We start from the raw sequence: 14,592 nt of genomic DNA, 5'->3' as shown, positions 1-14,592 counted from the left end.
GAGGGCATGTTGCTCACAGAGATCTATCATTAACCTCCGCTGTTGTCGGTATAATCATCTAGACCCTCTCTGTGGGCATTCATGTCACCCAATAGGATAATTTCGCCCTCCTTCCCGAAACTCAATATCCGCACTTAGGCATTTCACTAACTCTTGATTCTTTGCAATTTCCTCCCTGTCCATTAATACGTCAACCCCAGCCAAGTTTTCTTTCCACTGACTGTGCCTGATAGCCAAAGATGTTCTTGACACTTTGAATTTACTCTTTCCCACTGATGTATGAGCATTCCAACTCCCCCTCGCTTTCTTTCCAATTTGGTTCGGTGGCACCCTTCCCAAAAATAATTCGCAATCATTGGTGGCTCTTCTAAGTCTCTAAGGTGCGTTTCTGTAAACGCGTACACACCTATTTGTTCTCTATTTAACTGCTCCTCAATCTCTAATCACTTTCATTTCTTCTACCGCCCTGCATGTTTATATAACACAGTGAGCTCTTTTCTTTCTCGTTTTTCTCTTGCGACCGGTGCTGTTAGTCAGAGGTTACCATAAGGGACCTCCTTCATTACTACTTACCCTGGCCTCCTTAGCGCCCGTGAGCCCCCCCCCCCCAAAAAAAGCAATTGCACGATCATCGAGTCGCCAGCCCACTTCACGTCCAAGCCTGTGATCGAAGTGAATTCCGTCTCTTTGAAAGCCACCATACCTTCTCACTTCCCTGTTGACTTCCACAACCTCGAAACGTTTCTCTCGGCTCACTTGCCAAATCGCCTCATTAGTGGCCGCAACTGCTCTTTGTACGGTAATGTCACGTACAGGTACCCCCGCCACGGTGCAATCTGCGACCGTGGAGACACCTCGCGTAAGTCGTCTACACCCTTTGCCAACACTGGGCCATTCCCGCCCCTTTCCTGCTCAGCACGTCATTTAGGCCGCCCGCTGCTATTACAAGGTTGTGTGCCTGTGCATTCTGCGTGAACTTTTCTCTAGCTTGCTTCATGACAACGGCCAATGTCCTCTCTGGAACCGTCCTTACCACCACTCTTTTGTCACCTTTCGCCCGCTCCACAATTGCCGCTGAACACCTAGACAGATTTGAGTCACTGGCGATTATGGTCTTTTTACTCTCCCCTCCTGACGAGGTGTCACCCTGCTTTCCTTTGCCCTCCTTGTCCGGGTGATTCGGATTCGACACAGGGCATTGACCCCTGCGTTCCTGCTTTTCCTTCGCTGGAGCGTCACTGTAGGTGACCCTCCTTCCAGCATGTTCCATGCATTCTAAGTGCTTTGTGGGCACTTCCGGTCCTGTCTCGCCGGGAGCCGGTGTTTCATCGTAACTACCATTTTCGTTCGTAATGGCGGTCCTGTTCAATTTTTCCTCGGCTTCTTGGAGTCTTTCTTCCACTGCCTTCCATGCATCACGTTCCATATTGAGTTCATTTCGCAGCTCTGCGATCCGATTCACAAGCTCAATCTGGACATCCTTCATCACATCGACGTCACAGTGTCTACATTGAGATACCCCCCGCACACTGCTCGCCTTACCGCACTTCTAGTGGCACTGCGGAGAAGTCCGCGCGTGGCATCCGAGACACGTGGCGCGCCAGTGCCTGCGAACGCTGAGAATTCGTCCCTGGTTTTCCCCGTACTAAGTGTCACACACTCAGTGAGTCAAGTTGGCGAGATGTTCATTGAAGAGCGACACATTGTCCAGTTTCTCCAGCGCTGATGGAAAGCAGACCAGCGTAGCATAAGCTTGTCAGCAAGGCATACCATTATGGTAGAAAGTATACCACATTGCCTACCTTCGAAATGCAACTCTAATTTCATGTATGTGCGTGCATTTTATTTCATAGTTGCAAGTGAGTCCTCGACATGTTCCACAGGCTGCGTGAGGGTAAAGAAAAAGACACTATACTCACGGGAAAGCATGTGCAAAGGTCCGGTCATGACACCAGGCAGTACGCTCTGTGCTGTCTTAAGGAACGGATGCGTGAGGTCACGCTGGAAAGTGCAATCGAAGCCGAACGCTGCCCGACCCACGTAGTCCATGGTCAGGCCTTGGAAGAGACGCAGCATCGGGTACTCTTTGCCATCGTCCGCTTTCTCACCCAGTATTTGGACGAATATGTCGGCCACTTGTGACATGTATGGAACCATCTGCAGGAGTGTGCAATCATAAAATTTCAAGGTAAAGCAATGTTCCTATTTCTCTCGTACGTTACCTGTTGACTGTAGAACCGAGCGCGCAGTTGGTAAATGCACTTATACTCATCAACACATCGAATATCTAGACTTACTTTTGAAGAAAAGGAAAATACCGAGGCGGGCAGGATCATATGTGCGCTTTCTGCTGTTTTGAAATGAATTGTCACCGGTGTTCTCAAAGTGCAGAAATATGACCATGTGCTGCCTTGAAAAACGTCGACGGCACTTTTGATAAAGCAGCAATGCCCAACTAATCTATAGCATTTACAAGGCGCTCGATGTATTATACTTTTATTTTCCACAATGAAAGCCTTCACCACGCTGCCTAAGCAGTTCAAGATTAGCTCACATTGGGAGTGATTGCTTATTACCATCTGTATGCTGACTAAAAGAGCATTTGTTTCGGTGGATGCTTATGGCATGTAGCGCGCAAATTTATCGGGGATTATCAAGGCTTCTATATATTAAACGTGCAGAAGTAACGCTCACTAAAGAAAATAAGTGCTAAGAACTTAGAATTTTATCCGCAGCAATGTCACGGATAAAATTATGCATATATGTTCGAGATTTAGACGACACTCAAAGGAAGAGCATATTTCAGCCGTCTTTGATAGCCTACTGAATGTCATTGCATACAAGGTAGGCATAGCCGTAAAATACACGGCATTGAGTGCTTGCTTCGAATAAATATTAAAGTATTTACACTGGGGAGGTTCGTGTATGCCCCTAAACGAGGGGTAGCTGGGTAATCTGCTGTTTGCAGATAATATTGTCCTGTTCAGAACGGATGGAGATTATTTGCAACAAATGATCGAAGACCTTAGCCGTCAAAGTGATGCATTTGATATGCAGGTGAATAAGGTGATGTTCAATAGCCTGACAAGAGAACTAGAATTCGGGATTGACAATCAGCCTCTAGAATCTGCGCCAAAGTACTTTCACATTGGTCAGTTAGTCACAGGGGAGCCGAATTGTGAGAAGGAAATTTACAAAAATTTTCATTGGGCTAGAGCGCATACGGCAGGCACTACTAAATAATGACCGGCAGCTGGCCACCATCCTTGAAACCAAAAGTGTAGTCATTGAATTCCAGCGGTACTAACGTAAGTGGGAAACTTGGAGATTAACAAGGAAGCTTGACGAGAGAATTAAGGACCACGCAACGAGCGATGGAAGGTAAAATGATGGTCGTAACTTTATACGACGGGAAAACAAGGGTGCAGATTACAGAGCGAATGGGGCGTACGATATTCTAGTTGATACTAACAGGCAAAAAATTGGCTGTGGCTTAACTCAGTAATGCCTGGGTGTGCGCAGCGAGAGGTGCGGTTAATCTTATTGTTTAGCTTGGTTTTCCGTACAGTTACATCTTTATCGTTTAGCTTCGTACGTCTGAGTGTTTAGGTTTATTGTTACTTCTGATTAAGTTATGGTTACATTAAAAACTAGACATTTTTATTTAAAGTGTTACGCATTTATATTGAAAGTCTTTATCTTGTTGTTTCTCAATTGCCACAAAGACGGCCCGATGGTCGGTGAAGTAGCAAGCAGCCGTCTCAATGGCTCCGACACAGTACTTTGAGGCCAAGTGTTTCACGCATTGTGCTACTCACCAGACTCAAATCTCGCATATACCAAAGTCTTTCGCAAACGTCACGCACAAATCCAAACGGATTGTCTGTAAAGTCCGTTTGGAGCATGCGCGTCGAACTTCAACTTTCAGCCAGCCGAGTCACATGCTCCGTCACACGGCGAGCCTTCACGTCCTCCAACTGCGTTGTGTCGGCGGTTAGGCGCGAGCTGCATCACTCTGCCGTCTCAGTTCGATACGCCGAGCACGTTCTTCTTCTGTCCCCGCAGCTCTTTGCCTACTCTTGGTTTCGTTCCGTGGTTGATCCACGGCCCTGGCACGAGATGCCGCACTAGACGACCAACCATCCTCATCTGAATTCACTCGCCTGGCCGCTTCGTACTTGCGATGCTTCTCGAGGCGTGCGGCTCGTTCTTCCTCCGTCTCCTCGGCTCGCTGCCTGCTCTTGGTTTCTTTCCGACGACGAAGCCTGGCTTCATTCATTCTCTCCGACTCAGTTTCCATATCTGCCGACGAATCCCACCGAGCCGCCCCTTCTCTCTCTCTCTCTCTCTATCATCATCATCATCAGCCTATATTTTATGTCCACTGCAGGACGAAGGCCTCTCCCTGCGATCTCCAATTACCCCTGTCTTGCGCTAGCGTATTCCAACTTGCGCCTGCGAATTTCCTAACCTCATCATCCCACCTGACTTTCTGCCGTCCTCGACTGCGCTTCCCTTCTCTTGGTATCCATTCTGTAACCCTAATGGTCCACCGGTTATCCATCCTATGCATTACATGGCCTGCCCAGCTCCATTTCTTCCGCTTAATGTCAACTAGAATATCGTCTACCCCCGTTTGTTCTCTGATCCACACCGCTCTCTTCCTGTCTCTTAACGTTACTCCTAAGATTTTCGTTCCATCGCTCTTTGTGCGGTCCTTAACTTGTTCTCGAGCTTCTTTGTTAACCTCCAAGTTTCTGCCCCATATGTTAGCACCGGTAGAATGCAATGATTGTACACTTTTCTTTTCAACGACAGTGGTAAGCTCCCAGTCAGGATTTGGCAATGCCTGCCGTATGCACTCCAACCCAATTTTATTCTTCTGTAAATTTCTTTCTCATGATCAGGGTCCCCTGTGAGTAATTGACCTAGATAAACATATTCCTTTACAGACTCTAGAGGCTGACTAGCGATCCTGAATTCTTGTTCCCTTGCCAGGCTATTGAACATTATCTTTGTCTTCTGCATATTCATCTTCAACCCAATTCTTGCACTTTCTCGATGAAGGTCCTCAATCATTTGTTGTAATTCCTCTCCATTGTTGCTCAATAGGACAATGTCATCTGCAAACCGAAGGTTGCTGAGATATTCGCCGTCGATCCTCACTCCTAATCCTTCCCAGTCTAAGAGCTTGAATACTTCTTCTAAGCATGCAGTGAATAGCATTGGAGAGATTGTGTCTCCTTGCCTGACCCCTTTCTTGATAGGTATCTTCCTACTTTTCTTGTGGAGAACCAAGGTAGCTGTGGAATCCTTGTAGATATTTGCCAAGATATTCACGTATGCCTCCTCTACTCCTTGATTACGCAATGCCTCTATGACTGCTGGTATCTCTACTGAATCGAATGCCTTTTCATAATCTATGAAAGCCATATAGAGAGATTGATTGTACTCCGAAGATTTCTCGATTACCTGATTGATGGCATGGATATGGTCCATCGTAGAATATCCCTTCCTGAGGCCAGCCTGTTCTCTTGGTTGACTGAAGTCAAGTGTTGTCCTGATTCTATTGGAAATTATCTTGGTGAATATTTTATACAATACTGAAAGCAAGCTAATGGCTCTCTCTCTCTCTATATATATATATATATATATACGGCTCAGCTCGCGGTGCGGCCACCGGCCACAGCGAAACGGCCAGAATGCGGCCAATGTTGCTCTCTCTACAAAATGTCGCAGTTTCGCCCAAAAGGCGGAGCATCAATTGCGTTAGCAAATTAGTAGAGAGCTATACGGAATAAGGATAGCAATTTTATCGCCTGCATGGACTTGGACACATTCACTTACTAACGGAAGTAACAAGCATGGTGTCTGCGCGCACAGGCATACATGAATAGATCACACTCGATGAACCACTGTCAATACGCTGGCGTGAGCAAGCGCGGCGGCTGCAGCGACTGAAGGTTCGTGCGGTCTATCGCTTCAACGGAAACTGACTGGTGAAAGCACAGTGCATAGAAACGTAAGAGCTGTGTGGAGATCGCGTTCAAGATAAGGTGCGCGCGACAGCCTGCCGCCGCGTAAAGTACAAGTATGCAGTTGCTGACAGAGTAGACGCCGCACCCCGTCCCTCCAGCGCTGCCTTCCCGCTTTCCTCCTGTCGCGTGGGAGATTGAGACACCAGTTCCCCTTGCGCCCGGTCGCAAGATACGCATTGGTGCCGCAGCTACTCAAGCACCTGGTGGAGTCTCTGCGGTGTGGCGGTGTGGCGAATACGAATTATCGGCGGTGTGGCGAATACGAATTATCGGCGGTGTGGCGAATACGGCAGCTAAAAGTGCCCTGCAGGTTCTAGCCGTACTGGAGCCGCTTATCGCAGCTCTTTACATTTTGTAAAGCTTTTGCTTGTCACCTGTACTTCTGATGTAGGAGAAGCCCACACAACAGCTTCGTCCTTGCGCCTTTATCTGAAGGTTCATTTGAACTAGTGACCGCAGACAAGATCTGGAACCCGGTGTTGCTCCATGGATGACATTTATGAATGTTTATCAACAGAATGTTAAACTTGCTTTCACCGTTGTGCATCCCTCTTTCTATGCCATCATCATCCCTCATCACACCTTTATTTCACCGTTCCCCGTCCCCCTGTGCAGAGTAGCTGGCTAGAGCCCGCTAGCTCAGGCCGACCTCTCTGCCTTCTTTCAAATAAATTACCTCTCTGGTGCCGTAGCTAAACGTCGCCTCCCCTTACTCCTTTCCATCCCCCCATGGTCTTTGCGAGTGAAAGCGTGCGCCCCTCGTGCACTTTCACTCGCACATACAGCATACGGTGTGCGGCGACGATTTTGTCGCCCTTGAAATGTATATGGAACCTCACGGCGACGCCGACAGGAGAAATTCGCTTGGAGTGTTCATATAATTCCTATTTCAATAAAAAGGAGTAGGTCAGGCAATGTAAAGCGTAGATAAACAATTGTCTGTCAGCGTTACCGAATGGGTGCCAAGAGAAGGAACGCGCAGTCGAGGACGGCAGGTAATTAGGTAGCGTTATTAGGAAAATATAGTAGAGCATAAGATGGGGCTAGCTGGAGATCGCTGGAAGAGGCCTTCTTTCTGCAGAAGATATAATATATTATGATGGTGCTGACCAATCCCATACAGCCCATAGTGACTGCGTAAGCGTATTTCGTAATCGCTTTTTATTTCTGTAGTGCTCCTTTGCTCCCGTCGAACAAAGTTACACACAAAATATGTATTAAGAGAAAGCTATACTGAGACCAGTTGCGTATCTCTGGTGCGAGAGAAATGGTTACATCACTGCTTGAACTTATACTTCCTCTTTCCCTAGTGAAAATGAGTGAAGAGTTGCATTTCGAGGCGAAAAGAGGAAGGGGGTGGGACAACCCCCAATTCCCCTGGATACGCGGCTGCCGTAATCACCTGCTTGAACTTGTTGGTCGTGAAGGCGCAGGAAACACAGCTGCGAGTCCGCTTCCACTGGAGCCCGCGTGCATGGAAGAGACTTTGTCCCAGGAAGCTGTGCTCTTCGTCCGTCCTCATGGTGACCTGTTGAGAAAAATGGGAACCGCGTGTACAGGTGTGGAAACCACAGGCGTCTACGCAATGTGGTAACTTAATTTGTCGTCTTTTGTTGCTTCTCGCATCCCGTAAAAGCAGCTTGCACGTGCGAGCAGTAACGGATAGCCTGAGCCTTAGCAGCACTATGCAAATTCTTATTATTGCATGCTTACTCTGTTCTGTACCAACGTATTCTGTAGAAAGTGATCGGTCGGTTTATCATTGAGTAGCAGAAGCTGAAGAGGCCGCAAACGGAACCGTCCCATGAAACTTCATGATCTGGCTTATGCTCGTTGAACAGTTTCACTGATAAAAGCTTAAATGTCGCTGAGTGCAAGTTGCAAACTTTGCGTCTGATATAGTTTTATAATTCGAACTAATTACAAATTAACGCATAACGTATTTTACATGCCACTCAGCGACGAGCTGCCTAAGTAACAATTTGACGAGGCCGCGTAAGTAAACAATTTGACGTGAACACGAAGAATCTACTGAAAGTGCTAATGAAAAACATTCTTTTGCTCTAAGTTCATAGAAAAGACGATGCAAAACAGGTCACCCAGCCTTGAGCAATCACGCTTACGAGTGCTGTTAAATAATTGCGACCGCTAGTGTTAGAAACAAATATTATTGAGATGCAAACTGCATTGCACGGCGTTGACCTACAAACTATTCAGACAGATGGTACAGAACATTACCGATAGCGGTATTCTGTGGGTGCGAGGGGAAGAGCGCGAGGGTGAGCCAACCAGGATGGCGGTTTGATGCGCGCCGAATGTTGGAGGTCACGTTATAACGCGGACGCAGGGCAGTGTAGGTGAGTTGGCGGTACCGTGATGAAGCGCTCGGCTAGGGGCCATGAGGTGGATAGGTGATCGTGTGTCTCCTCAACTAGACCGGCCGGGCGCCACCAGTACACCAGCTTGAAGGTAAGCACAGGCGGGGGCAAAGCCTAGGTGAGCTGGGATGGCTGGTGGCTGCACGAATGCTGTCTTCACAATAGTCTAGTGCTCTAGGCCGCGTGGTCTCAAGCTACGGAGAAGCGTTGAAGGAAGGCACAGCAAAACCGTTCGCTCCCCTCTGTCCGGCTCTTCGTCATGCCAACGTTGTGAAAGCGTGTGTTTGCGGTCATCGAGTGAGATCTGTTTATGTTTGCCTGTGCGTGCGTGACGCCGTGCTTGCTAATTTAAATATTAAGCGAATGTTTACTGAAATATATATAGGCGTGAACCAGCCGTGTAAATACGGCCGTAAGAGCCGCCCTTCGTGTCGTAGTGTGATACTTTGATATCGCTATCAGTGCTTCGTCTTTCGGTTGAAACTGCGACATTTTTTTTATCAGAGGAATGTTGGTGTTCTATTTTACAATGAAGAAAACGTTGCCCAGTTACCGCAGGAACCACGCCTTTTTGTTTCATTGAAATAACAAATAAATCTGAAGTTTGTAACATGCACGCATCTAACAGGCACACCGGAAACGAGTAAAAATGACAAGTAATTGACTGAATTTCTGTAAATAAAATGAAGCTATTTGTAAATATATTTGTAAGAACAAGTCCCTATCGCAAGGTAGTACACAGCGACATTTTTTTTAAAACCAAAATATGCTGTTATGGCGACTATGTGCTCGAAAACCATATATGCTTGCTTTTACGATGTCCAGGGAGAACTGGATCATTTACTGAGTTTATATAGAGAGGATATGGGTAATGTGAAGGTAAATTTGGAAGTGTGTCGGTTAATTATGAGGTTTGGACGAAACTTCTTAAATCTTCGTTTTCGGGCTGTCGAGAAGCGTTGTATGAAACGCTCACAAAGTTTCGCCGTTGCACTGGGATAACAGAAAAAAAAGTCCCAGCCATTTTAAATTTCGAGGAAATGAAGGCTGAGTTATAGGACGTGTAACAAAATTTTTAAGTGTGTGTGTTCGTTTTGTGCCTGGAAAATAATTACTGAACACTCGTTTTCGCCCAATTTTTATGCATTATACGAAGCGCGTAGTACATTTCCTCGGTCTCCTGAGTGAACTAAATAAATAAACAATAAAGAATAGGCGACTTTCACCAACGTTCAGTAACCATGTATGGAAATACACTGACCATGAACGAAATATATAATTGCTTATGTTTCGCTAAAGTAAGGCTCACGCTTTGGGGGATGTACGATCGAAGTTTGAACTATGTACGCTATATATGCTTTGTAGAAAATTGCTTATAGATGTGTTCTGGAGCATCAGAAGCCTAAATTACCAATACCGCAGCGAAATTGCCCAACGTCCTCAAATAACTTAACTTCTTACAATGTCCACATTTAAATAAAATAGGGGGAATGTTATGGAAGATGTTGGAGCAAAGTTTGGAGAACTTCAGTAGATTATAGGTTTTTTGCGAAAAATTCTTAAGGAAGTGCTTGAAAGGTTATACGGCCATTACTTGCAACAAACATGCGCCTGACAACGAGTTAACATTCAATAAAAAGCTGGGCCATGTTTGGGTGGTGCGGCGAGAAACCTTAACGTTCCTGGCGTAATTATGCGGGTTGCACATAATTATTGAGTTCTTGTTGTCTCTGTATTTTAATGCCTCATATGAGGCAAGTACTAGGTTTCCTGCGTGTGTCCGGTTAAGAAAACGAGGTACCTTCTTTATATTTGCCTAAACTTAGTGACATATGCTTTCGGTAATCTGTAGCCAAAGTTAAAAGAGTGAGAGCTATTTATGGCCACTTAACTAAATTACTAATTCTAGCGCTCCAGAGAGATATAAATACGTTTTACGAACGGGCTTATAGTGTCGCTCTCCTGGAAAAAGTATACCGGCCACCGAAATCAAATTTAGTGATATGTGTTGGAAGTAATATGGCTGACGTACAGTACGTCAGGTTTGATAGGAGCTGCACTAAGTCAAACCAATCTTGCACGATGGCACTAATGTACGAAATATTGGTTTAGTAAATAACAGTCTAAGAGAAGGTGTTATTTATCAAAGCTGAGCTTTGTCGGCACCGATATACAGTTTTGGAGCCTCTTCGCCCACGGACCCAGTGTTGCAGCTCATGCTGAACGCGACTGTGCATGCGGAAGTAAATATATGTGGGTGAAGCGCAGCTTTTCTTTGAAAAATTTCTTAATCAAGGGTTCGAAAGCGTCATATGCGGGAAAAGTTGTGTGGTTTAAAAACAGGCAACTGAAATTCCTAAGAAAATTGCTCGAAATAAACAGTTTCGCTGGATATTCGATTATGATTCGGCAAGGTTGCACAAGTCGATTCTCTCTCTCTCTCTTTTTTTCACAGAAACTTACCCCTCGGAAGCTGAAGTCTTGGAAGTTTTTCACAAAGACATAGGTGAGAAATTCGATGTCCTTTATCACCAATGTTGGCACGTCTCCGTTGTAGAAACTGAAAAACGTAAGCAAGGAGGATATTTTGTGCATGCTGTCTGTGCTGTTTGTGACTTCTTATATCGAAGATCAGCGGACAATAAAGCATCACTTGTAACGAGAAATTCAACAAGGAAGCTGCGCATACCCGAACACGTCTCCATACTTGTTGCACCATTCTGTCAGGGCTTTTACGAGACCCTGTGAGCGAAAGGCGCGATGAAGAAAAAAAGTACCGACAACATAAAGGCGTCAACGTCAAAACAATGCAGGGCTGTGAGTGACTGAGTTGCATAAAGTGCAGTCAAATGCAAATGAAATACTTAGGAAGATAGGTAAAAAAGAATACGTTAAATGACGTTGCAAGAGGTTTTCTTAAAAGGCTAACATGCTCCATTGGAAATAACGCGCAATCATAAAACCCGATGCAATAACGCCGTTTCGGCTAAAGTCAGCATAGGCAAGTGGACATAGGTCCTTATGCTTCTTTTCCTTACCATGCCATTCTATCTTTTCTTCTAACCTGCACTATCGAAAGTGCTTACTGCTTCTTAAACGGAGTTTCCAAAAATCTTACGCAGGAAATTTTTTAAGCAGCAGCCGAATTCACGAATCTTGCGAAAGGCCGGCCACCTTAGCTAATATGTCCAACGTCAGCATTCGCTGACATTTGCATGAATAACAATTTTAGCTAAGGAGTTTACAACTACTGAATGTTGGCGAGCTGGTATTCCATAGGGACGATGAATAGCACGATAAAAAGTTCTGACAATGAACTACAGCTGATAGTCTGCGCTCGGGTCACGTTTCTTTCTTGTCTGTTTATCGCCTTATTCTTCGTCACTTACGAGCTTTTTTTTAAAGGCGGAAACCTTATATGTCTTATCGTTCAGTCTACCTTCAACGTCCTTGAGCCAAGATGGGCCGTCAGCACGTATCGTACAATAAAGATTACTGATCGCTCCAGCAAGTTAAAGGCAGCTAAAACGGGCCAAACCATGACTAGGCATGAGTGGATGACAAAGCGAAATAAGAAGACGGAGAAAGTGAATTAAGAAAGTTAGAGTAAAATAAGAGTAATCAAAGCGAATTAAGAAGGAGGACGAAGCAAATTTGGAATAATCAAAGCGAATTAAGAAGGATGACCGGTGATGAGGAATCAAAGCGAAATAGGAGGGATAACAAACGATTAGAGTGGATGACTCACCGGATTTAAAGTGGACGACTCGGCGAATAAAGTGGATGACTCAGCAAGTAGAGTGGATGGATCACCGATATAAAACTGATGACTCAGGGAATTAAAGTGACTAATTAAACTGCCTAAATAATGCATCGGCACTTGGGTATTCGCCTTCAAGTCGTCCGAGGAATAACATAAAAGACCCTGTGAATTTTAAGCACGCTGCGACATTATCGCATTTTACTGTATAACAAGAAGGATTTACCTTTCCGTGGTATTCGGCTAAGTTTCCCCAGAGCAAGTTCGGCTTCGGGCCATTTATTCCGATATCCTTGAAGTATGAGAACGTCTTCTGGCGCCACCTGCATAAGCCATTATTAGGAATGAGATAAGTTATTGCGTGTGCATAAGCCATTCACTACGGTGTGCTCATTTAATTCGGTGTGTTAATAGAAGAGATTGCACAGCGCAGAATAGTTTATTTCTCGTGTCTGAAAACTGCGGCTCTTAAAAGCTAACTCAGCAATCTATTTCTCTAGAACGCAAAGAACGTTCTGAAGAAGAAAAGAGCTCTTGTATATTGTCATCCGAAAATTGACATGACAGGCGGGTACCTAAAATAAAAGCGTTGCAGACCACAGTGTTCTCAATTAAGACCCATAGCTTTACATTTCCACCAAGACACTCTTACCCAACTGAGGTGAAATTGATACAGAATTTCTTTGATTCTCTAATGAAAATTACGAATGAGATCAGTTATTGTGAGCATTTCACTAGGGTGTGTTAATATAATTTCGTGTACTAACAGAAGTGAGAGGTTGCACAGCGCAGGATAAACGGAACAGAAACAAATTTCTAAACGAAACATCACGCAGTGCAGTGAAAATTTCTTCAGTGTTTTTTTGGAGACAGAAAAAAATGGAATATAATGTCTTACTTGAGCAGTCTAAAGAGTCCGTAGACGAGGACTGCTACAATAGTCGTCCAAATGGATATTTTTGCGCAGAACCACATTGGTGCCCAATCCATGGTTATCGACTTTGCAGAGAGCGTGCCTCTTCCAACGCTTGCGAGAATAGGCAGTTGCAAAGCCGGTACTATTTGAGGCCACTTTCCTTATCAAGCACCGTTTGAGCACTCGCTGTGCTTGGGCCGAGACAAAGAAGTTTTCTGAACCTGCACAGGACTAACAAAGCATTTGTCTGCAGTTCTTTTTTTTATGGAGCGTTTAGCCGACGAGGTGGATGTACTTTATCGTACACATATCGATGTGTCTGTGTTATAAGTAACAGAGAGGCCCGAAAGGGTCGTTCAACACAATGAACGACACTTGCAAATGTGCGCAAAATGAAGCTCTACGATTGGTTATTGCCGCTGTTTCGTTCAACCATTTGACGATTCAGCGACTTATCACCGACACGTTTGTTGGCACAACGAGACAACAAAAGGGACCAGGGCGGACTATTTTGAAGCGATGCCTTCTTAATTCTACGCCACTCTTATCATCCATCGTTCACGGCTGGCGGATACCGCTGATAAAGCCGACGGAGCGTCGTTCTGACCGATGACGAAGTGCGAAAAACTCAACAAGGCATTATATTCACGGACAACTTTCTGTAGCAATGAAGGGAAAGACATATGGAGGCAAAGCGCACTCGACAGTGCTTCTGAAAAAAGTGTCGTATGTTCATCCGCGTTAGGTTAAGCTCGGGAAGAAAAAACTTGGGCGCCTTCATTACAACTGTTAAACACTTGTTTACGTGAGCGTTGAAGTCGAGTTGTTTTATGGCTGTTTCATTCTGCATCAGGGCAAACGATGAAATGTCACACGTGGTAGCTCCCCATGTTCCGAGAAACCAAAATAACGCGGCCAAACGCTGCCGGACAACTTCGCATGGTAATACATGTGCAGAAGCTCCGCCCCTCGTGACTTCCCATTCATTGCCACAGAAAGTTGCCCACGAGTAGAGCACCAGGGCCGGTATTTTGTAGCAATGCCTTTAAAGTAATAAAGCCTTTTCGCGCTTATCGCGCTTTGTCAGTGGTCAGAGCGACGGTCCGCTCACGATATCAACGTTGATAACGCGAGCGGACCATCGCTCTGACCACTGACAAAGCGCGATAAGCGCGAAAAGGCATTATTACTTTAAAGGCATCGCTACAAAATACCGGCCCACAAAAGGTATCGCTACAAAACTGCGGCCCAGTGTTTACCAACGGTATTTCAAGTGATGACGTGTCATTGTTCTTCAGTTCAATAATAATGAGTGCCATGGAGACAAAGGCATTCTCGCTTCAGCTTCTGTCTAGAGGGGCATTAAAAAGAAAGAAAAAATTGGTCTTCTAGTAGATTACCCTGGTGTAATACCATGAAATGCTGCTCTTTTGAAGAAGCCAAGGTAAGCGAGAAAAGGCCCAAAACACGAGACACGTGTCGACTCCGCTTTCTAGTACC

At 45.3% G+C, this 14,592-nt stretch overlaps 1 protein-coding gene across 1 annotated transcript in view; it reads right to left on the bottom strand.

Annotated features, from left to right (window-relative positions):
• The window catches only part of LOC119462396 (cytochrome P450 6B1-like), a 51,848-nt gene that overhangs the window by 22,324 nt on the left and 14,932 nt on the right, over positions 1 to 14,592 (bottom strand). Inside the window, exons 2-6 of the mRNA XM_049672963.1 lie at positions 12,403 to 12,499; positions 11,106 to 11,158; positions 10,880 to 10,976; positions 7,441 to 7,566; positions 1,920 to 2,157 (exon numbers count right to left, since the gene is read on the bottom strand). Coding sequence (XP_049528920.1) covers positions 1,920 to 2,157; positions 7,441 to 7,566; positions 10,880 to 10,976; positions 11,106 to 11,158; positions 12,403 to 12,499 — 611 coding nt within the window. The remainder of the gene's footprint in view (positions 1 to 1,919; positions 2,158 to 7,440; positions 7,567 to 10,879; positions 10,977 to 11,105; positions 11,159 to 12,402; positions 12,500 to 14,592) is intronic.

Source organism: Dermacentor silvarum, chromosome 8 (genome assembly GCF_013339745.2).
Source record: "Dermacentor silvarum isolate Dsil-2018 chromosome 8, BIME_Dsil_1.4, whole genome shotgun sequence".
Lineage (NCBI taxonomy): Eukaryota > Metazoa > Arthropoda > Arachnida > Ixodida > Ixodidae > Dermacentor > Dermacentor silvarum.
Note: the sequence above shows the minus strand (reverse complement) of the source record. Positions and strands in the feature narration are given on the sequence as shown.